Source organism: Melozone crissalis, unplaced genomic scaffold (genome assembly GCF_028551555.1).
Source record: "Melozone crissalis strain CALT ecotype California unplaced genomic scaffold, PUWL_Pcris_2 ptg000017l_1, whole genome shotgun sequence".
NCBI lineage: Eukaryota > Metazoa > Chordata > Aves > Passeriformes > Passerellidae > Melozone > Melozone crissalis.
This window is the reverse complement of record NW_026535795.1, coordinates 6,267,551-6,291,754: the sequence shown is the minus strand read 5'-3', so window position 1 is coordinate 6,291,754 and position 24,204 is coordinate 6,267,551. Positions and strand designations below refer to the sequence as shown.

The following is a 24,204-nucleotide window of genomic DNA, read 5'->3' as shown; positions in this document are numbered from 1 at the left end:
AATAGCCTTCTGGAGAGAGCTGCTCTGTTTTTTATTTAATAAAAAAGGAAAAAAAAATAGTGCCTGGGAGCAATGTTGTTGCTTTAGAAAAAATGACATTTGAAATGGTTAACTCTGCCTGTGGTGTCTCAGCAGAGCACAGTTGTCAGCTCCTGTCCCACATTCCCTGGAAACTTTCATCTCCCTCTCATCATGGAGCAGCTTTCCTGGCTCCCAGGGAGGCAGGCTGGCTGCTCCTGCTGCACTCACCCACCCTGCAAGGACACCCTGCCAGAAAGGGGGGATTGGGAGAAAATTATTTGGAGAGGAGAGAAACTTCCAGTTTGTGGGATGTGAGCTGGAGCTTGGCTGTGGAGCCTGGGGGTGACTGCCCTGCTGGGGACTGTGGGCTCCCCCTGCTCCTGGCTCAGTTTTGGGGCAAAACTGGTGCAGCACAGAGGGCTCAGCCTGTGAAAGAGGCTGGAAGTGGGGGTGAAAGCTGCTCCAGCCTCACCCTCCTCCTTGCTGTCCCTGCGTTGCATTCCCAAGCAAGCGAAGGCTGCAGGAGGGACAGAAAGGTATCACTCGCCTCTGTTTAATTTCAATTACACAGAGCCCACAGGAGAGCTCAGAGCAGTGCCAGCAGGGCTATAAACTCCACATATCTGATGATTCTCCTTTTTTTTCAGGCAAATGGTGCACAGCAGCCTCCCCATTCAGCAGCAATAATCCTGGGGGGCTGTGACACTCGTGCTGCAGTGGTGACTGCTGTTTAATGTTTCAGAAGGCATTAATTGCCTCATTTCGTGGTGGGCAGCGTGGCACCCTGTGCCTGCCCCTGGTCTGGGGGTTCTGCTGAGGGAATGGTTTGGTTTGAGTGTGCCAAGGCCAGGAGGGGGATGCTGGTGGGGGCTGAGAGCCAGCAGGCACTGAGCAGAGCTGCCTTGTACCCCTGGGGAGTTGTTGCTGCACGATGATCTCACCTCCTTTTATGCCTTATTGCTTCTGTCTCCCTGACTCCATATGACACACGCTTACGTGTCAACTTTTCACTTCTTATATGGCAGCAGAGAGAAAAGGCTTAATATCGTAAAGACAAGCTGGCAGCTGGGAAGTCGCCCATTTAGTCATCTACCTTTGCGTCAGAGGCACTGCCAGCCCCTTCCCTGGCTCTGCCAGGCTCCCTCCTCTGCCTGGCCTGGTGTCACATGTGCTAGAAATCCCTGTCAGGAAAACACCTCCCTGAGCAAACACAATCCCATGCTGGGGAAAAGGCAGTTTGTGTTCCACAAACACATCTGTGTGCCTAGCTTGGGCTAAATTTGGGCAGAAGCAATGTGGGGTTTTGTTAAAGCTTTTGGGGTTTTGCAGTTGTTTTTGTCCAGAAACTGCAGGGCTGAGGGTAAAGTGTCATGGCAGATCCAAAATAACTTGGGCTGTGACAATCAGCACTGGGGCATCCCAGGAGGTTTGGAGCTCAGAAGGAAGCCAAGAACCATTGACAGATAAATCTGTGGATGGCTGAAATGGCAGAGGAAAGACCAGTTCATATTTTCCCTTTCTTCTACTCTTTCCCTACACACTGGGGAAATCTGTATTTGTAATTGCTGCTCAGAAGCAGGTGCTGAGCCCTGTGCTGCCTCATCCCAGGGAGGTTGTCTGTAGCTGGCTTTTTACATTTGGTTTCCCCTTAGTGCTCAGCCTTGTGCAAGCACCGTGCTTGGGCTCTCTCTTCTCCCATCCCTTGGTTTCCAAAGTGATGATGGAGTGGTTTGGCTGCAGTGTGTCAGACACTCGAGCTGGATCAACACCTCCAGCTCAGTCTGTTTGACGTCCATCCATGCTGGGAGTCCTTCCCTGTGCAGGCTTACACCAGCTGTGGGGAAGGGGACTTCGGTTTCAGCAGTTTCTGATGCCTTCTTTCACCCCCCAACCTGTCGGGGTGGGCTTGTGTTGCCAATTTGGGGACAGCCCTGTCCCCTGCCCACAGGTGAGGAGATGCCCAGGGGCTGGTGCTGTGACTGCTCTTGTGGTGGAGGTGGAAGCTGCTTTCCACCAGAGGTGTCCCAATAGCTGGGAGAAAGGGAGGTGAATTAGGGGGGTCTTGGAGCTGAAATCCCTGACTCATTTGTTCCTCTGACTCCTTGTGGCTCCTTCCTCACCAGCCCCTGCTCCAACCACCCTTCTCCCTGTTCATCTTCAGGCCCACAGCCCTAATGCTGCCCTGGAGCCCCTCTGTACAGCACAAAGAGCACACAGAGCCCTGAAGGTTGTCCCAGACCTCCTCAGGTGGGGGAAGGACATCCTTGCCCAGCACCTGCCCTGCCAGGAACACTCCTTTTTCCTGTTCTCACCCTGGCTTACACAAGTTGTTTTCCCACTCCCGAGGGCTCCTCATCAGCAGCACCATGGGAAGGGTTTTACAAGACCTTTGTAACCTCACCCTGAGCCATCAGGTGGTTTCCTTGAGCAGAAACTCTCTTGGGGCTGCTTCCTTCCCTCTAGTCCAAGACGTGCGCTTGTCCAAAAGCATCTCCAAGAATTTATCCCCACTGAATTCTCCTGCTGGTGTTTCGACACGTTGGCTCCACAGAGGCTTTCAATTTGGTATGAAAAGTAATTATTGCCAGGGTGCAGTTTAGCTGTTGTGTTTTACAGTGCTGGTAAGGTTAAAAGAAATAATAATAATAATACAAGAAAGACTCAGCCAGAGTAACTGCCTGCAACATGCTATTTGCATTTTTAAGGAAATACTTCTTTGAGACAGCTTGGGTGAAAGGTCAGCATTTGCATATAAATGGAAAAGAAAGTGTGTGATGCTGGAAGTTACATCTATATTATTTTCTCAGCAGTGAGCTGCTGTTCTGGAGATTAAGGGACGCCGTTTGCATTTGGCTTTTGTTGAATAGAGAAGGTACCAGGAAAGGCAAATTAGAACAAAATAATGAGGGAAATGTGCAAGAAGAAAGATGCAACATCCTGTTTCTGAGAGATGCTCTCCTGCATGCCTGACACCTCACACGCCTGCTTGCACACACACTGGGCACGCGTGGATCAGTGTGGCTGAGAGGGGCTCCCTTAGCTTGTACAAAAGGAGGGATGCTGAGGAGGGGTCCCTGCTGTCAACAAGCCTGGCAGAAAGGAGGATGATGGTGCTCATCATTTGGAAGGGATATGCTGGGGTTTGCATGTTGGTTTTTTTTTTTTTTTAATATTGTTATCTTCTATTTTCATCAGGCTCAGGTATGCCTGGGAAGGAATTACCAGCCATCTCAATGAGGTTCCTTCAATTGCTCTAGGAACATTCACTTTGTGGCTGGAAGGGCAGAGGCAGGAGGCAGAGAAATCCACAACTCAGGCCTTGCTCTTGCCTTGAAGGGATCCGCATTGGCTGAGGGATTTTCCAGGCCCTGCTGCTGCCCTGGGCCTTGGAAACACCAAAAGGATTCTCTGGTGGAGAACCCCATTGCTTTGTTTCCCCTCTTGTTGGTGGCCTCCCTCGCCACACTCCGAGCAGCTTTGTGCTCTGACAGCTCCCCCACGGAGCTGGGGGAAAATGGGATGTTGAACAATGTTCACTCTTTAATCTTTTTGATCAATACTTAAGAACACCGTGCAGACAGCAGCGGAGCTGTGGGCACGCGGCTTTTGTTCCTCTCTGAAGAGTACACAAGTGGTTCAAGGATGGAAAGTGAAAAACACCTCCTTTTATACCTTCTGCTGTGTCCCGCTGCTGTGTGCTGTGCTGCTGCCACTTGCTAGGAAAAGAAAAAAGGCTCTAATAAAAAACTCTTATTAACTGGCCGTGAACACTGGAGCATGAATATTGCTCCTAATGAGGAGACACCGCAGCCTCATTTGCTTCCCTTGCATTGTAGGTGCACAGGGCTTCAGCTCCTGCAGCCCTGGGTGACACAGAGGAACAGGAGGGAATGTTGGTCCTTCCCTAGAGCACAACTTGCTGTGCAGAGGTTGAAAAAGGACCCCAGATGAAGGGTGGCACAGCCATCAGCAGGGTCTGGGGATGGCAGGTGCCATGGCAGGATGATGTCTGTACCCTGCTCCTGGTGGATTTTGAGCTTGCTAATGAACCCCACACTGAGGGTTTTGCTCCCTCTCCAAGGAGCAGTTTTCCATGCTTCTTCCCATTGCAACATGTTTTTGTGTTTGGGAAATCTGAATCTTTTTGTGATTGAACTAGTTTCTCACTGTCCTCTCCTGGAGCTGTGGGGAAGGGGTGATTCCCTGATTCCCTGTTCCCATCAAGGACCTGACAAAGATTTCAAGAGCATGCAAAGGTGCCAGGTATGACAGGACAAAGCATGAGCTGGCAGGGCTGAGGTGAGCACAGGGGTGGCACAGCTGCCAGCATCAGAAGCAGGATGAGCCCAGAGGTGAGGTGGCAGGGGCTGGGAAGGAGGACGTGAGTCACTTGTGCTTCAGGCAGTGCTGGAGGAGAGAGCCAGGCAGGGGATGCTCCCTGGGCTGCAGGAATGGCTGGAAGGAGAGTGGCTGGAAATGGGGAAGCAGCAGCAGGGTGCTGGTGGTGACCTGTCCCCTTTCCCTTGGCACAGTGTGGTGCTCCCTTCCTGTGTCCTGTGCCCCAGGACCCGCAGAGCTGAGCAGGCTGTTCTTGGCTGTCAGCACTGAACACCTCGGAGCTGTGCTGGTGCTGAGCCAGTGGCTCAGTGTGTCAGCAAGGCACAAGCTGCAGGGGGCTGCTTGGCAGGGAAAGCACTAGAAAGGCTTGTTCCTACTGAAATCAAACCCTTCCTTATAATAAATAAAAGGTCAGAGTGTGCATCACAGATTGCATGACGTCACAGCATGTGGTTTGGTGGCAGGGTAGGCTGGGCCAGCACTGTGTGTGTGCTGGGGCAGTGGAACCACAAATGCAGTTCACTGGTGCAGGGAGTTGTTGGGTCTCTGGACAGCCATGTAGTGCTGCAAGGCACCCTCTGGCTCTGTGCTGCCCTGAGAGGAGCCACAGCTGGGAATGATGCAGGGCTGAGGGGCAGAGAGCTCATGAGCAAACTCTGAGCTGAGCAAACACAGTGACAGGGTTGGGTCACCACAGCTCAGCCCCAGCTTTGAGGAGGAAACTGCCCATGACCCCTTCATTTTTCTTTTTATAGAGATTACAAACACATTGAGACTTCGTGCAGGGGAGAGTATCAAAGCTCAACATCCCCATCCCTGAAAGTGTCCAAGGTTAGGTTGGATGGGGCTTGGAGCAACCTGGGAAAGTGGAAAGTGTCCCTGCCCATGGCAGGGTGTTGGAATGAGATGAACTTTGTCCTTTCCAACCCAAAGCATTTGATGATGTCCCTGGTGATTGCCCAGATCCTCTCTAAACGTGATAAGGAAAACTATCTCCAGTTTAGCAAATGAACAAAGTAATCCACAATCCAGCCAGCCATGCTAGATCTCCCATCCATACATCCCATCTTAACTAATTATTAAATCATATTTGCTGATAAGTATGAGATGTAATATCTATTACACAGCTGTTAAACCTCAATTAATATGTTTTAATGATCAGTCGTTTACTGTGCAATATACAATTAACATCTGGTATTAGATCTTAAATTAAATGCATGTTTGGGAAGCTAAATTTGCAGCACTGAACACAGCCCTGCTGCAGTAAACAGAGATAATTGCCTGGAATAGGCAGCATTCCTGTGCCCTGAGAGGGGGCTAAACCAACCCTCCTGGCATTGGAGATGAATGGAGAATTGCTGGAGAAGCTGGGTACTACTTGTTCAGTGTATTTTGATTCCTACAGAGGTTTTAATTCCTTTCCTTTGGAAAAAAGCACCCTGATGCAGAGCTGCTGTTCCTGCAAGTGGGAAGGTTGAGGTGCGTGGGGTGCTGGTTCAGAGGGGTTTGTACTTGGTAAATGCTGGGCAGGAGCGTGGGGCAATTAATTGTGCTGAGTCCTGGGGCTGTGTGAGGGTGTTCAGTGCTGCAGTTTGGAGCTGAGACTGAGGCCTTAAATCAAAGGTAAGGCTCGTGTTACCTGCCAGCAGGAAAGCTCTCATTGCACCAGGGGCTTGGGGCCGTGCAGGGCAGTAAATTCACTTATTGGTGTTCTCCAGAGCTGTGTGTGTGGGCAACAAACTGCAAAATCACAGGAACACAGAATGGGCTGGGTTAGGACCTTAAAGATCATCTTGTTCCAGTTCTCTCTAGTCAGGGACGCCTTCCATGACTGCAGATTGCTCCAAGCCCTGTCCAAACTACTGCCAGGGATCCAGGGGCAGCCACAGCTCCTCTGGGCAGCCTGTGCCAGGGCCTCCCACCCTCTGAATGAAGAACTTCTTCCTAACAGTGAACCTAAATCTCTGGTTTAGTTTTAAGCTCTTGCTCCTTATCCCATCACTATTTAGCCATGTAAAAAATTGTTCTTCCTGTTTTGTATAAAATGCAGGAGTGTCAGGCAGCCCGCGGTGCAGAGGGGTGCAGCAGTCCAGGAGTGCCTTCTCCAGACTAGAGAAGGTGCAAAATTTAGTTTTTGAGATTTTTTTTTAAAATTCACATAAAATTTGGGGCCACAAAATTCTCCCTGTGATCCCAGACGCTGCTGCAGTGTCTGCCCTGAGGAGAGGGCCCACATTGTCTGGTGGGATGCTGAAGGATCAGCCTGCTCCCAGAATGCTGCTGCCTCCTTAACTCAGGATTCACCTTCCCTGTGAAAAATGTGCCCGAACAAAAATGAAGAAAAATTTTCCTCCCTTCCTTTTTCTTTTCTTGCTCTTGGAGGAACAAACGAAGATTGATATGTTTTTCCTCTAGTCTTTCAGTTTGAATATGCAGTGATGCATCTTACAAGGAAAGGAAGCCTTCACCCCCCCTGTTTTCTCTACAGAACCTTCCCCTCACCCATCACTTTATTATAGCAGATGTAACCTCTGCAGAGATTTGGGGATGGGGTGGAGCTGCAGCTGGGGCTCCCCTGGCACTGTGAGGACATGTGTGAGAGCTGACTGCCACCAGGCACCCCCCTCCTCATTTTCTATTCATCCTCACCCCAAAGATTCCTATGAGGTTTGTTGTGTTTATTTTTGGGGGACTTTTCTGTGATTCTTTAGAGGGTTAAATTATTTTTTTTCCTGCCAAATTAATGCTTTCTTCTCTCTTTGGAAATGTGAAGTAAAGCACACATGATTAACACTCCAAATTGCTGTGGTCTCCCTCCCAAGGTTCCACATTATCTTGTTTGGGGTTGGATGAAGGTGACTCAAGCATTTCAAGGAATTTGTTCTTTTGTACCAGGATTCCACACAACTTGCAATGCTTTGGTGCACAGCTGTAGATATCCCAGAGGGGGACAGATAGATTCAAGGTTTGGGAAGAACCTCATTTGGCAGAGCATGGTGGTGGCTTTTCATGAATGGGGGGAAGCAGCCTAAGACTGATTCCAGTGTTGACAGAACTGCCTTGATGGGGAAAAGCAGCCTAAGACTCCAGTGTGTGCCCCAGTCCTGCCTGGATGATGGCACTGAGGAGGGAGGTGATGGGGGAAAGCTGCTGGTTTCCTTTGGGATTGATCCATCAGACCAGCTGAGCATCTCAGTAATTTTCCAAGGGTGTGTGGATGCACATGCTCCGTGCTCTGAGCTATCACTGTCCAACCTCAGTGCCAGAGGGACCCCAGAATGTGCCATTCCCTCTGGTATCTGCTTCCCATGGGCTGATAAACATATTTAAAACATTATCCCACAGCTGCTCGTGGGTGGCCCAGGCAGGGGTTAACAGACATGTCCTTCACACAACCAGAGAGCTTCGTTTCTGCTGAAGCCAGGATCCAGAGGGAGGTGGGAAGGGCAGAGCCAGCACTGCAAGCTGATCCTCCCTGGAGACCAGATGCATTTAAGCAGCATGGAATGGAGGAAATCTGATTCCAGTGTTGACAGAGCTGCCTTGGCCATTCCAACTGGGCTGGGCAGAGGGGCTGGAGCAGGATGGAAGCTCTGAGCTGCTGTGGCCAACACACCCTCATCCAGGCCAAGGCTCCTTGCCCCAGTACTCAGTCCTTTCTTACCTCTTGCTTAAAGGGATGAAGGCATGGGACATCGGGATGGGGCCTTTGGCAAGGATAAGGTGCCACTTTGAGCCAGATTAGCCACAGCAGCTTCCAGGATTCACCCAAGAAAACAGGCCCAGAGAGGATGAATCTGCACGTGCTGCTAATTTTTCCTCCTTGTGGTCGAGTCTCATGACATCTCATCCTTTCAAAAGTCTTCTAAGCTATCTTTCAGGTTATCCAGGATCCATTGTTTGTACAGTTTAACCCTCCCTTTGCTCCTGCCCCTACTGCATCCCATAGAGGATGCTCCTGTTTTAAAATGTGCAGATGGATGAAGGATGCTGAGGGAAATGCTTTAGATAAGCAGGCAAGCAGTGCTGACCTATGAATGTGCTATTGAAACATCTTTATTTCTTCTTATTTGATATTTTCCCCCTCTGTTCTCCTTTCTTCTGTCCATTTCTAGCTTCTTTCCCTCATTTTCTTTGGTTTTCATCATCTGCTTGGCCATCTGTGCCGCCCCACTCCCTTTCCTCAGAGCTCCTCCAAAGCAGAATAATGGTTCAGCAACTCTTGGATTTTTTTCTGCAAGCCTTGAGCCTTTTCTGAAGGTCCAGGCCAGAGTAAAGTGCTTTAAACATGGTTTGGGGTCTCTAACACAAATGATTCTCCTGTGATCCCTAGAGAAGCCTCCCCAGCTGCCCTCTTGGCTTCAGAACAGCTGTTTTAGGACAAATACATAAAGGGGACTTTGACAGCCACCTATCCTAAGAAAGATTTTGGATGTACATCACCCTAAAATTGAATTATCTCAATGTTTCAATGTTAATTTTCAACTGCTAGCAGTGTGTTTTCCAACTGAGGACCGAGCTGAGCAGAGCTGCAGTGTTTGGGGTAGGCTGAGGGTGGAAATTCTTTATGGTTTGGGCTCTTAGCATTGGCACAGCACCCTGGGGTCCTGCTGGGGGCATGGAGACCCTCAGGATCTGTATGGCCATTAAAGAAATCAGGCAGGGAATAAGCACTGCATTTCTGCCTCTGGTGGGTGCTGCTGAGGGGGGCTGGGCTGACTCTGGGTCCTGACCCTGTTTTCCTCTTTCCCTCCCCAGAAAATGAGTTTCGGGGTGAGCTGCTGAGCCAGAGGTGGACCTGTGGAGAGAAGATCAGCAGCTGCGAGGGAGCCGCCGGCCTGCACGGCACACGCATCAAGGTGGGCGCACAACCAAGGACATTTTTAGGACAGTGACCCCTCTACCCCATGAGCTGGCCATGGGACAAGGGCCACATGTGCTCCAGCTCCTTCTGGACCAGCTGCTCCTGGGGGAACGGAGCCTTTCCGGTGCCCACAGAGTGATGGGCAGCACTTGGAAATCTCTGCGTCCTCGCTCCAGCCAAACCTCCTGTGCAGTGAATCCGGGCAGGGAGGGCTTCCAGCTGTCAAAGTTTGGCTTGGAGTCCAGATATTGAAATCCCTGCCTTCCTCCCCGGTGCCATCCTTCAAGGGTGGCTCAGATCTGGGTATTTAGGTCACTCCCAGCCCTGTTAAAAGAGGCTCTTTCTCCAAGGCGCCGGCTGGTCGGAAGGAGCCCCTCGAACACCAGGTGAAGCTGTGGTGCCTTTGGAGGGGACAAGCGAGTCATTCATCCCCCACCGGGACCCTGGACAGCTCCCGGGGCTCAACACAGCCACTCATTTACTGCTGCAGCTGTGGCTGATGAAAGAGGTACAGCCAAGGCTGTCAAACCTCCCGGCAGATTCACTGCCAGCAGATTAGGAAGTTTTAATTAAGCAGAGAACTGGGCTGTTCACTGCACAAATGGTGCTTCCTGTCCTATTTTGGCCTCTCAGTAGTCAGGCACCGTCTCCAGTGAGTCGATGGACCCACCTGGGTGATGAGGAAGCTTCCTTAGGTGACTGATGTTACCAACTCTTCCTGTATCCCTAGATAAACCAAACCCTGGGAAAATTCCAAACCAGCAAAAATCCACACTTAAAAACATCCTTCTTCCCTAACAAGCTGTCAGCTGCACGCAGGTGTCGCCAGGAAAGCTCACACCTTCTTAGAAAGCAGAGTAAGCAGTTGTTGCTATATTTAAAATGAGCTCAATTAAGGCTTTTCTATTGAACCTGCCAAATAAGCACTTAGGTTAGATTTAATAAGATTGTCGTATGTTAATAAAGTAATGATTACAAAAGGTAACATTCCCAGTACCTGGAGCTCATCTGGTGCTCTGTCTCTAACAAGCACATCACGAATATTTAACCATTTCTTGCAATCCTCAGCTCTGCTTATCTGTGTTTTATCTGAGTGCCTGGCTCAGGGGTGAGAGGAGGAAATGGGGAGGGGGAGTCTGAAGGGAGCCTGGATATTGTGTGAGTGTGCAGCCCTCTTATCTCACAGGGGGAGAGGTCCTGATCACTCTCTAACCTTTGGATCAGCATTGTGTGCACATGCTTGCACTTCTCTGTGTGCTCATAAATATATATTGTATTTAAATGTAGTTTTTCATGCCAGTCACAGCTCGTAATCCACAGGATGCACAGCGGTGAAGGACAATGGGATGTGGGGCACGTTTACTTATTTATTTTTGCCTCTAAAGAAGTCCAGGCATGGGATAAAATTTCCCATGACAGGTTTGAAATGAGATCTCTGCAGTGCTGGGGAGAGCTGATCTCTGCATGGAGCCAGCTGAGCCCAGACACTGCTGCCAGGGCTCGTCCTGGACCATGGTGTCTGGTGGCAAAAAGGAACTTTTGCCTCCCAAATCTCTATTTTCCTGTGCCATTGGGATCTAGCTGGGAGGCAGCTGAGTAGCAGGCGGGTTGTTGGTGAGGGCTGACTGCTGTCAGGACAGGTAGGGCGGATGGTGGTGGGGCCCACCAGAGCCCATCCCTACTGTCCCCTTCGCCGAGATCGCATCAATCCCCCCCACATTGTGCCACCCAAGGATAATCTCACGGAAAAGGCAGCTGGCTTATCACAGAGCTGGGAAGCAATGAGATTGAAGAACTACAATTATTTCCCCCCCTCTTCCCTACCCCTCCTCTTCTGGCACGAGAGCCATCGGCACGTACGGAGCCACTCGGGTCCCGCCGGCATTGGGACTGCGCGCTGCAGCGCTTCCCAGGAGTGGAGAGGAAGGTGTGTGTCAACTCCAACCACGGCCCCTGCAATCAGCCAGCCTAATGCTGGGCTGTCAGAGCCGTGGAGGCAGCGGTGCAGCTGCGCCTGTGTCAGATGTGATGCTCAGGAGCAGCTTTTCTGCTCCGCTTCCCCCGAGTGTGGAGGATGCTGCTGCCATCGCGGCAGCGCTCGGGAAGCGCTTCACTCGCAGCACTGGGTGATTCTGGGGGGGGCCGGACCCTTTCTGCAAATGCAAAGTGACAGCACGGCTTCAGGAGGATGTTTGTGACACAGCTGGAGTGTCAGATTCGAGGTGGGTACAAGCTGTGGGTTTGCATCTCGACATGTCAAGGCAAAATCCTCCCCCCTTCCCGGCTCGGAGCCGGGAACACCGTGCAGGGTGTCCTTTCCTGGAAGCAGTCAGAGCAAAAGGCAGACGGGAGCTTATTCAGCTGAGAACAGGACTCACAATAGGTGGAACGTCAGGAGGATTTAAGTCAAGCAGCTAGGAAGAGCCTAAAGGAAGGAGAGGGGAAAAAAAAATCCCTCTAATCTCAGTGTGGTTATAAAATAGCAGCTGAGAGCTACTACTGAGCCTTCTTTAAAAAGTAGAGGCACACTGTTGATCAAGAGTATTTCTTCCTCCATCACCCCTTATTTATTTATTTATTTTAAAAATTCCTGGCTAATGAAGGTCCAGCAGGACAAAGTCCTCCTCATTTTCTGCAATGAACAAAAATGCCATGGCACTTTATGGTGAGGAAAGAGGAGAAATTTAGAGACCCAGATCCAGGTCTCTCCAACTGTGTTCAGCCTTCAACAGCCAAGGAGGAATTCCTCACAAGAAGCAAGGGAGGAGAAATCAGGATAGGCCATTCAAATCTATCCTCACTGTTGGGCAATTTTGCTGCCTTTTCCTTTGAGGAGCTAAAGAAGGGACTCTTTGGATCTTCAAGAGGGGAAGAACCAAGCAGAAAACCCCTTTTCAACAATTCTGTAGGAAAAAATGTCATTTCTTCTGGCATTTTCCTTCTGCTGCTAGGCAAACATAAGTTGGGGGGGTTTTAAAAACTAAAAATAGAGGCACTGTGTGTCTGTCTGTCCCTCTAAAGCTCAGATGCTGCTTCTTGCAATTGGCATTTTGCTACATCCACAAATGAGCACCGAAGGAAGCTCTGCTGCTTTCAGTGTAAAATAAATATTCCTGCTGAATCCTCACCTCCCTTTGTCCAGCTGAAGGGTTTTTCAGCATGTTTATTTTCTCTGAGCTCCGTGGTGCTCTTGAATACATATAAAGTATTACTGCTGACCGGGGGGAATTTCAGCAGGGCCTTTAATGGCAGATTTGCATAGAGCTGTCGAAGCCCAGGCACACCTGGGCATCAGCACGTGCTGGGCTCCCAGTGGGTTTGTGTTCTGTTATGTTCCTTGGGCTTCCAATGCAAAGGAAATGTGTATTAAGACAAGAAGGAAGAAGAAAATGTCAACCCTGTAGGTACTCCATAAAATGAAACTTCAGATCCGTGCTGTATTCCTGTCTTGGCAGCAGAACAAGACATGGGCTATAGAATCTGGCTGTTAAAATTCACATTGTGCTCAGGTTAAACTCTTTTTCAAGTTTATCTGTCTGAACATCATTGATTTAAGTCTGCAGCATTGACAAATTACCATTAAAACTTGTATTCTGCTCATGTCAGGGAGCTCCTTAGTGAGGGTAAACAGGATAGGGGACATTTCTTACTTTTATAGAGAAAAGAGGGGGAAAAGGAACATAGAGATGCAGTCACATTCCCAAGGTTACCCTGACTAGCACTGATCTGAATCCTGAAGGGAGCACCCTGAGACCCAGCACAGGGTCCTCTCCTGTAGTGTTGGGTTAGGAAACTTGGTGGATGCTGATTTTGGTTTAATCTTAGAGATAACCCATGCATAAGGTGAGGAGGTGTGGAATAAACCTCTGTCTTTTCCAGCCAGACTAATGTGCTTGTGACTGGCATCTGGCAGCAATGATTTATTTGCAGGTTTCCTTTTGGGCTGCTTTGTTTTCATTCAGAGTTAAAGCAATAAGACTGAAATCCAGACAGCTCTTCAGCCTGGCTGTTATGTGAACAAGAGAGAGAGCTAATGAAAATAGCCTGCCGGTCTCCAGGACTGCAAACATGCACTGTGTGACCTGAAATTTCACATTAAAACGATCTGTCTAGAGGGCTTCTGGCTGAGAAGGCAGCAATAAAGGACAATGGTTTCATGTAACCTTCCTGCATCTGAGCCTGATATCACAGAGGCTCCAGAAGCACAGTCAGGGCTCTGCCAGTTGTTTAGGTTGCCTGGGAGGAGCAAGGGCTGAGCTCCATAAAGGATCTTATTCCTGGGGTTTCTGCACTTTGGAGGGAAATTAAGATTTCTGAGGATGATCCTGATGTTGGTTTAAGCTGAAAAAAGGAGCTTGATGGTAGAAAAGAGAATCTGGGAGCATAGAGCACACCCCATCCCAACAGTGATATAAATGAAACATTATAAAAACACAGCAGTGGGGCTGTGTCAGGGTCTCTAAACAAGCAATGGGGTGTTCCCTATGGGGAAAATTCCCAAAAATCTGGAAATTTGGAGTTGGGTTGTTTTGGGTTGTTGGTGGTGGGTTTTGGTGGTTTTGTTTTTTTTGTTTTTTGGGTTTTTTGGGGTTTTTTTGTTGTTTTTTTTTTTTGTTGTTGTTGTAGAATAGGCCAAACAAGGCAGCCTATTTGGCTTTTCCATTTTTTAGTCCTAAGCAAGGTTGGGTCACCAGATGTCCCTTCCAGCCCTGAGAATTCTGTGACCCTGTGGGTCTGTCCCTGCCTTAGGTGGCTCCTGTCCCCTTTGCCCATGTGGTGACTGAATCTGCTGCTGCCTTCCCAGGGTGTTTGATCCTGCCTTCAAAGAGGAATGGGAGGCAATGGGAGGGACTGCTCTGAGGTGCTGTGGTGTAGTGAGGAGCCTGCATGCCAGCTCACATGATATTCAACTCCCAAAGACAAATGTGACCTGAAATGGGATCTCTCCTATTTATAGATAAGCAGCTAGAGCCCGTCCCACCTGTCTGGCTAAGAAAAATGAAATTTTGCTTTGCTTTTCCATGCTGTCTGTGGGTCCTGGCCCTTCACAGGCGCTGCCCGTCACCCTTCCCACAGACTGACCTCCTCTGCCCCTTTGATCTGCAGCAAACCCACACTGCCCCAACACATACCAATTCCCTGTAAGAATAGTCCAAAAAGGAATAAAAAAGAGAGGAAAAAGAGAGAAAAAGCCCTCTCTGGCATTGCTGTAGGTGGAGGCTCCCAGCAGTGCAAGGTGCCGCGGTGTGCGGCGGCATTAGGGAGCGAGCTCAGCGCACGCTGGTGTTGGAAGGCTCATAAATGTAATGAAGTCCCTGTGACACCTGCTCCTCTCCACTCTTTAAACCAGAGCCATTGGTCCACAGGGAACTGGGGCTTTAAAAATACAAATTATAGTAATTGTCTGCTGTGTTATTGGGAAGATTGTAATAAACGCGGAGCACAACACCGCCGTGCCATGAGCTGAATGCTGACAGGGTGCATAAATTGCTCCAGGTTTTGATTCCCCTCACCCCCCCTTTTTTTTTTCTTTCTTTTTTCCTCTCCAACTCCCCCATCTAACAAATCATTGCATGTTCACATTGAATTTCTGGAAGGTGGCAATGTGAAGGAGAGATGTGCCTGGGGAAAGCTTCATCCCTCCTCTGAGGGGTTTTTAGCTGTGATGCCCCAAGGGCTGGAAACCTTGGTCCCCTCTCTCTGCCTGCCCCAACAGCCTCCTTCCCTCTTTGCTGCCCCCAAACCTCAGGGAAAGCACCAAGCAGTGTCTCCTTTGAGGGTGAGGAGCCCCTGGGAACTGGGAGCAGCATTCACCAAGATGTTTTTAGGGTGCATGTGGGGATTCAGCAGCACAAACCATACCTGCACCATCCCTACTGCCAGTGGAGCAGCACAAGCTCTACATGCACGTCCCTTCCTGCCCCAGGACCAGACAGAGCAGAGGTGGTGTCCCTGCTCTGTCAGGGGTGCTGGAGCCATGGGACTTCCTCATTTAGGAATAATGAGCTGGAAAACAGGAGCTGGTTTGTTCCTTCTCTAACTGGGCCTGTAGAGGATATTCCAAAGACAGCTGGATTTTATTATGTCAAATCCCACTTTTAAATGGTTCTTTCACCTCCTTTTCTCTCTCCTAGCAATCTCTGGAGGAAGTGTCCCACATGGTGATGCTGCAGTAAAACCCAAATTGTCCTCCCAACCTAGCAGGCTCTGACCCCTGCCCTGCTCACACCCTGATCTTGCCATTCCCCCTTGGCATTTCCAGCCAAACACTCCTGCCTGCAGAGAGAGCATCTGTGTCAAGGGTGAGACAGAAAGCAGCTCTTTGACCGCTTCAGCAGCTCCTCTGACAACTTTAATGAAATCCCATTTATATCATTCCAGCCATGCCATGGAGGTCCCTGCTTTCCTGCTCCCACCTCCAGGCACTGCCTGCTTTCAAAGGTGCTGTGCCCCAGAGGTGGCTGAGCTTCAGACTTCTGCTACCTTGTGGCATGTGGTGATGTTTAATTAATATCCAGAACTTTGAAGTCCCTGATGTTACTTATTCATGGCCGTGTTCCCTGCAGACCTCGTGTTTGATGTCCATGTTGTGAGTTATTTAGATGCAGTCATCTTTGTGGCAAATTTAAGCACAGAGAAGAGGTTGTTCTTTAGGGCACTTGTGAAAAATTGCCCTTTTTCAGGCAGGAGATCAGCTCAGACACATATTCAGAGATTTCTGATTCTGTGTTGGCATTCCACCCAGGTGCTCACAGCAGCTCTGTGCTGTAAATCCAGAGAAATCAGCTCTGCTTTTAACAAGGGCTATCTCATGCACAGCCAGCACATCTGGGTGTTTGTTCCTCTGTGCTACTCAACAGACAAAGTCCTTCCTGTGTCCCAGGATGTGGAAATTAATTTAAAATTGCTAAATCTGGGCACTGCGGCTTGAACAACAGCATTAAGGTAAGAAGCCTCCATCTCAAAAACATAGGAAAGCTTTCCCAGCCACCCACAAAGCCACAACCACACACGAGCTTGTCCTTCAATGTTGATTTTCTGGTTATCTCTCAGTAAGGATTTTTTTTCTTTCTGTTGCAGATGAGTTTAGAAAATGATGATAAGAGAGCACGCACGCGATCCAAGTCTGTCCGAGGTGAGTGGGAGCCCTGGGCTGTGCAGAGCTCAGCTCCCTGCGCTTCCATTGCTCCAAAAAGGCTTTGGTTTTTCAAGTCCAGGCTTAACTCTTAACTGGTCACTACCCCTGCTCTAACCCCACTGAAATTTGTCTAAAAAAACCTGCAAAAGTCCCAACCACAAAACTTTATAGGTCCTTATTGTATTTAACCCTCATCCACTGCACTCAGCTGAAGGAAAATAACAAGCAAATAAGGGAAAAAAGCCCCCGTGCCTGCTTTCCTGTAGGGGATGGCAATCACTGGAGCTTCAGATCAGCTCCCAGGGCTTTCATCAGGCTCATTCTGCCAGCGGCTTTGAAGTCACACATCTGAGAGTGCCTGGCAGAAGTAGCTCATGCTGCAGAAGCAAATGGGCCATGCCCCGGCAGGGATGGGAGGACAAACAACTGGTTAATTGAGATTGATTGTGATTTATTTCTGGATTAAAAAAAAAAAAAGAACTGAAATTCTGTGCATGTTTTCTCTCTGGGAGAAGGCAAGAGGCTCTGACAGAGCCCAGAGTGTCACCTCACGTAGTCCCAGAGCCATGGGTGATGGTTACAGACCAACCTCTCTATTTGTTGGCTCATTTTTGCGGCTGTAGACGTGACGAGTGACAAAGGTGGCTGGAAGTGAGGAACCAACAAGGTTGGAAAGGTGTGATGGCTGCAGGGACTGCAGCTTCATCCTACAGCTGGGCTGGGCCACCTTCCTTTTGTCCTTACCTTCCATTCTCCTTGCTCTTTACAGCATCTGCACCTTTTAAAAACAAAACCAAACCCAGATGTTGCCAGCTGTGTTGAGCTGAGCTCGAGTATTTGGATTTCATTGCTTTGTTGCACACACACAAAGGTGCTCGTTCAGGTTGCAAATGAGACCGCCCTGATTCTATTTATTTTCTCACACCCTGCCTTTTCCACACTTGAATCTGGGTTTCTCGATGTGAAAAGGTAATTTATTGCCTGCACCCTGGGACTCGTCACTGCCTCCAGTTTGTTGAAGCTTGTGAGTCATCCCACTGGGAGCTGGATCCCAGGAAACCCAATTAGCTCAAACAAATTGAGCAAACGTGTTATGGTTTTTAGCCTGGGCAAATTTAGACTTGTGCTGAGGGATTTTTTTTTTCTTTTTCCTCTTGATTATTTGGATTCCTGGCTGGATGTAAGGTTTCAGCTGCGATGTGAGGTTGTTGTGTGTTCTTGTTGTGAGCAGTGAGAAGCCCTCTTATTGACAAGTGGGGAATAATCCCTAAAAATCCTACAAACTCTTGTTTATCCTATACCCCAAGTAACAAATCTCCACTGTATGTCTGAGCATTGGCATCAGTCTGATGGGACAGGGAGAGGAGAAAGATGCTGGTGTTATAGAGGTGAATGTGGCCACTGCAGGAAAACAGTTGTGAAGTGTAAAAGAAGAAATTGATGAGCAGCTTTAAAGGGCAAAAAGAGAGATGAAGGCATTAGATAATTCAGTCTTTATTTAGAAGGGCTTGAGTTACATTCATGCATGTCAGAACAGTTCCATTGACTTCAAAGTCATCACGGATTCAAAGAACAGAGGCAGTCCCTGATGCTGCCAGTGTGCACTCACCTGCCTGAAAATCAGCACAGGAGTGAGGATTTACAAGGCAGGATTATAATTTGCTCCAAGCTGGCATGCAACAAAGGATAACAGGATAAATTGGCCCTTTCTTTTCCAAATGGGAGGAAATAGAAACCCAGCTGCTGGCAGGAGAGCTTCAGTCTTGGGGGGTCGGGCACCTCTGGTTTGTTTCTGACCTTGTGTTTGTTTCCATTGCTGCATCCTGCCCCTTGCCCAGTGCCCACGGAGCTCATCGGCCAGGAGGTGAGGTAAGGACCCTGCTCCTCCGTGGCCAAGGGAGGGATGGAGGGGGGCACATGGTGGGACTGGCTTGAGAGAAGCCCCTCAGCTGGGAAACCTGGGTGAGGGGAGCAAACCCATGGGACTAATGGGGTCTTCTATTGGTGGTTGTGTCCAAGTCCTCAGGGACAAGTCATTAGGGGAATCACAAGAGTTAAAGAAATAAACTGCAGCTTTAGACGAATGACATTACGCTGGAGACCCTGCAGCCATCCTCTGTCCCACCCCAGATCTAAACCCCAGCCAAACCTGATGCCCACAGTTTGTGTTTCAGCATCATTAGGGACACCATCCTGCTAACCAGAGGTTTTTTTCCACATATTTGTTGCATCACTTCTGGTGCTGGATGCTCCTTCACCCCCCTGTCCTCTGCTCAGTCACGGCGCTCCTGTTGTCACTCATTTAGCAGTGCTGGGATGCCAACAGCAGCAGCCAAAAGAGCAGGAGCAGAGCCTGTGCAGCCTCCAGAGCTTCTCATTAGGTGTAACAGCCTCCCCCACCTGCAAACTCCCCCTAAACCTTGCACAGGAGCTTTGCCAGACGTAGGAACCTTTAACCTGGACAGGGGCTGCCTCTCCTTGCAGCCTCCCGCGTGTGTCAAAGAGTAATTGCACCTAAACCAACCCAATTTCAGAGCACGTTGCTCCTCCACTCTGGGATTACTCTGGAGAGCCGGGAGGAGCCAGCGCTGGGCATGCCCCTTCTCCAACTTTTATTGCTGAACACTTGAGTGGAGGTGGTAATTGGAGCAGGTGACATATCTAAGGGGCAGGACAGAGTGCTCCACAAAGCCATCTCTGCAGCTGTCACCTAATTGCCTGAATAACTGGACGATTAATCGACTAATTGGAAGCAGGGCATCGTCTGCATAACAATAAGAAGCCCTTTTGTCAAGCAGATGAAGGCAGCGGAGAGGGGGGAGCTGTTCGGTGTGGTGGCTCTTGAGGGATGGAGAGCAGCTTTAATAGACCTCGAATCCCGTTCCCCCTTTCGGGACTCGTGCCAAAATACACGAAAACTCCCCAAAGGAGAGTGGGGAGGGAAAGCCTTGCCCAGAGCATGTAGAGCATCACCTTTGTGCTGGTGCTTTTTAAAGGCATTAAATCAATAAAGTGAAGCCAGAAACATCCCAAATCGACACCTGCTTAGGCAAACCTCGATGCTGAACCACTTGTGTCTTTCCTACATACTTTTTATTGCAGGCTTCATTAGACCACATTAAAAATGGGGTGATGGGTAATCTGCTTTAATTGATACAGGAAAGCTTATAAAAGCCTCTAACATCTTCATCAGAGCTGCTCCTGTTTGCCATTGAATAAGGCCTTTTTCAGGCAAGTCACTGGTGACATAAACACTGCTCTGTCTTTTGGTGTGCAGTCACTGAAAGTGTGGCTGGGGCTGCTTGGGACAGAGCAGCCTCAGTGAGGCCTGAGGACAATTACAATTAAATAGACTTTTAGATCATGAGCAGCAAAGAGGGAAGCTCCCTCTCCCAGTTGCACATGTTAGTGGGATGAGATCTTCTTCTCTATGGCCTCGAGTGTCCTGCTGGAGAAAGGACACTGCGCTGGCAGGCCAGACCCAGGTGTGGTGGGGCTGGGGCTGTGTGTGGATGCCAGAAGAGCTGGGAGCCATCCCACAGGAGATGGCACTGGAGGATGTGCAGCAGCACGGGTTCAAGCCAGGTCACAAGCAAAGGGGACAGCACGGAGTGGGGATTTATCAGGAGGGGCCATGAGGGGCAGCTTCCACCTCCCCAGAGCTCTGTGACCCCTTAGGGGATGTGGTGCCACCAATTCACCCTCTCAGCATTTGCTTTGCTAACCTAAAGCCAGTCAGTCTCCCTGAAGGAAGGATTCCTACTCTCCTGACAGCTCAGCAGCCCTGTCCTGCCCCAGTTTTGGGTTGAATTGTGGTTTTTGAACACAAAGATCTGACTTTTATTCTAGGGAGCTGAACGATTAATAACCCAGCAGTGCTCCCAGAGCTGCCGCACCCATTAGTGCAGCCAGACCCTCTGTGTCCTCAGCTTTCTGCAAGGGCTGAGCTCTGCTGAGAGCAGAACTCTGAGTCCCCAAAGCCTGACTTGGCACTTGGTACTATTTAATATTGTCCCATGTCTTTTACTCTGAGAATAACAGGCTGGCCAGATCCCCTCTGGGCTGGTGATGCCTTCTCCCTTTGCGCTGTCATCAAGAGATTTCATTAGTGCTTCCAGCTTCCCAGGCTGAGGGTGATACAGTGCTAAATGAGGTTATTAATCCTACACGACTCCAGAATTCCTCAGACATCAGGCAAGTCACTTGGGCATCCTATAATCAATGCCATAATCTGGTTTTGCCAGAAAATGTTTGCTTTAATGCTCCTTATCTGGAGCCCTTACAGCTCCTGAAGCTGGGACTAATTACCCCTGCAGGGGAGGCTTGTGGTCCCGTGTGAGGGATGCTCAAGTGAAGGCAGCAGTGGCTGAGAGCAGGCTCAGAGCTCCCTGCAAGCCTTTAACTCATCCTCTTCTGCAGAGCAGCAAGAAAAAATTACAGGGATTTGGGAGATCTCATCACCTAAATCCCATCCATTCCCCCCAAAAAGTGAGGTTTTGAGGATTTTAGTCCTGGGGATCTCCATGTAACGTGTCTGGCTAAAACCTCCTTGATAAAGTCCCAGCCTGCTCTTCCCCAAAACACACACATTTCTTACTGTAAGCGGCCCCAGTTCCCTGACAAGTCACCAGATAAGGGAAAATCCCATGTTTTCCTCCTGAGAAAAAGAAAACTGGAGAGTAGCAGCGGGGAGGCAGAGTGCAGTAGCTGCTCTCACACATGCAAATCTTTAATTAAACACACTCATAAAACTATAGCAAACTGTTCATCTAATTAAATGGGGTGAGTAATTTCATTAATTTTTAGCAAACTGCAAGGCTGCTCTCCCGCCCTCCTCCCTTGGAATTCAAAGGGACAAACAGAACCATTTGAAGGAAATTAACTTCCTGCTTGCAGTGAGCTTGTTCCTCGGGCACAGGACCTGTTTAACTGACTGTAGGTGATACAATCCTCATAAATTCTCTTGCTGTTTCTGATGGTGGCTTGTTTCCCTCCCCAGCTGTCCAACCCCAGGCTGCAATGGCTCAGGGCATATCCGTGGGAAGTACGCGAGACACAGAAGGTGAGGTGGGGTTCAAGGTAGAGGGGATGGAAAAATGTGAGCAACAGAGCCAAAGACAGGAGAAAGTCTGTCTTTGAGCAGCAATCTAAGTTGTCTGCCCCAAATCTTCTTGTTTCTGGCTCTCCGTCAGTCCCCAAGGGATCCTGGGGGGGATCTGCTTCTCCAGACTCATAGCAGCCTTCCTAGAGACCCCAAAATCAGCCAGAAGTGCCTGATTCAGCTGTCTGGGGTTGGTGGGACCTGCTGATGGGCAGAAATTTTGGTCTGCCTGGTGCCTCTATGGATGGGGAAGGCACACGAGAACACATTGGCTACATTGGAGGTCATGCAAGCCTTAACTGAGGGTTTACATCACCCCATGAATTGTGAAATTGGAGCAGTTGGGGCTGGTTCTGCACCCTATGCCTGGTTTCATCACCAACATTAGTCCTGGGATGCCACATCCCAGCTTTTGTGTGCTGATTTCCTGAAAAAAAGTTGATGTAGTTCCACAAAGTCAAGGTCTAAGAGCGCATGTGGCCAGAGAGGTTAAACCAGCTAAAAATCTGGGGTGCTGGATGATTTTCTGGGGAGTATTTGTGTAATTGTCCCACTCATGTTATCCTAACCAGTTGGGATGAGGTAGCCAGGCCTCTCTCACTCAGCAATGCCCCCTCTCTGTTCCTTGATCCCATCTGCAGTTTACAAAGCTGCCCTCTAGCCAAGAAGAGGAAACTTCAGGATGCTGAGGCCGAACATCTGGTGTCCAAGAGGAAATCCCACCCGCTCAAGCTGGCCTTGGATGAAGGCTACAACGTCGACAGCGACGGCAGCGAGGAGGCCGAGGCCAAGGAGGAGTCTGGCTCCGATGAGTCCGAGGGGATGCTGGAGGAGGACGAGGCAGAGGCCTTGGAGCAGGAGGAGAACCACAGCCCAGAGGCAGCAGAAGGTGCTTCATCATTATTGATGGCAGAGCTGTGTTCTGCAGATGAAGAAAGGGCAGGAAGGGTTTACAGCCAGGAGTGATAGCTCCTCTGGGTTATGTACAGGATGGGTGCCCCAGTTACTGGGGGGATCCATTGTTGGGTAGAAGCACAATGGCCATGCTTGGGTTAAGCTGAGAAGGCACAGTGCCTCCAGTGTCTTAAAAATGAGAGCTTTTCCTTCAGGGATGCTCCCTAGGGACAGATTCATGGAAAGCACAGAGGAGCTTGCTGTGTGATGGGGGTCCCACACAGGTGCCATGAGAGGCTCAGCAGGATCCTCCTCCCTGGACAGATCTGGCCACTATCCAAGAGCAGAGGAGTGTCAGGAAAAAGACATGGAGAAGGACATGGATTTTCAGCTGGGGTCCTGACACTGCCTTGCTCACTGGTTTGGAGCCCTGGCCTGGGGAGCACGGGCAGCAGGAGTGGCAGTGGGCAGATGGTACATCAGAGTCCCTATGTGGAAATCCTCTTTCCACCTGCCATCCCCAAGTTCAATAAATTAGGATGCTCCAGAGGTGGAACTTGCAGGCTCTGGTTTCAATTAAGTTTAAGCACAACAAAGTTGTATTTTATGAGTTTATATAATTACTTTCTTTGCCTCCTTTTTTATTCCCTCTTTTTTTCTCTTCCCCCTCCTTTCCTCCTTTACTCTTTTCTCCTTTTCCTTCTTTTCTGATTTCCTCACTTTTTTTTTTGTTGTTTTCCATCTTTTCTTTCTTTTCTCCTTCTTCTTTCTATTCCTTCTTTCCCCCCTTCAGAGAGAAGCCCAGCAAAATCAACCCACTATGGACAAAACACAGCAACAAGTACATCTGGGCCCAGCAAGGCCAACTACAGCAGCTACCAAGAAATAATCGCCAACTCCCTCCTAAACTTAGGCCAAATAGCAGAGGAAACCCTCGCCATCGAAGGGCAGCTGCCTGAAGCGGAGCTGCAGGGCTCCAAGCCGGCATCCAACGTCGTGCATTTGGTCCATGAGGATGCAGGAGAGGAGTTGGTGGAGGAGGAGTGCGACAAGGAGATCATCATCCAGACGGAGGACGCTGAGGAGGTCATCGAGGTCACCAGCGAGCGCAGCAGCGAGTTGTGTCCGGAGCCACGGGACGACACGAACGGAGAGGAGTCCTGCAAACTGGAAAAGGCTGAAGCAGAAGAAGAGGATGAGGAGGATGATGATGAGGAGGATGACGAGGAGGAGGAAGAGGAGGAAGAGGATGATGAGGAGGAGGAGGAAGAGGAAGAAGAGGAGGAGGAAGAGGAGGAGGAGATGGCTCCTGAAGTGATCTGCGAGGAAGCTCCTCACACTTCTCAGGACCCCCAGAAAAGCCACTGTGAAGGGCAGTTCAGCCCCAAGCCCGAGTACTCGGTCATCGTGGAGGTGCGCTCGGATGACGACAAGGACGACGACGCCCGCTCCCAGAAATCAGCCGTGACCGATGAGTCGGAGATGTACGACATGATGACCAGGGGCAACCTGGGGCTGCTGGAACAAGCCATTGCCCTGAAAGCCGAGCAGGTGAAAATCGTGCGGGAGCCCAGCCGGCTGCCAGGAGAGCACGTGAAGCACTTCCAGGTGGAGGACAAACAGAACAAACCTCTGGACAGCATCCGGAAAAGCTACTATGGCAAAGGTATGGGACAAACCCTTGTGTATCTCCCTCCTTCCCAACCCTGGTGGAAGAGCTGAACTTGTCTGCTCAGCACGGACCATTAGGCTGATGTGGGGAGAGTTCACAGCCCACAGGGGGAATTCAACCACAAATCCTCAATGTCCAAAGGGATGGGGACATCCTTGAGTTCCACAGTGAATGCA

At 49.7% G+C, this 24,204-nt stretch overlaps 1 protein-coding gene across 2 annotated transcripts in view; it reads left to right on the top strand.

The window, feature by feature from the left end:
• The window catches only part of MYT1 (myelin transcription factor 1), a 59,404-nt gene that overhangs the window by 8,692 nt on the left and 26,508 nt on the right, over positions 1 to 24,204 (top strand). For both annotated transcript variants that reach the window (XM_054274650.1, XM_054274651.1), the window contains exons 2-7: positions 9,118 to 9,218; positions 16,304 to 16,358; positions 18,200 to 18,230; positions 21,361 to 21,423; positions 22,104 to 22,351; positions 23,150 to 24,022. In XM_054274650.1, coding sequence (XP_054130625.1) covers positions 16,304 to 16,358; positions 18,200 to 18,230; positions 21,361 to 21,423; positions 22,104 to 22,351; positions 23,150 to 24,022 — 1,270 coding nt within the window. In that variant the 5' untranslated portion in view covers positions 9,118 to 9,218. The remainder of the gene's footprint in view (positions 1 to 9,117; positions 9,219 to 16,303; positions 16,359 to 18,199; positions 18,231 to 21,360; positions 21,424 to 22,103; positions 22,352 to 23,149; positions 24,023 to 24,204) is intronic.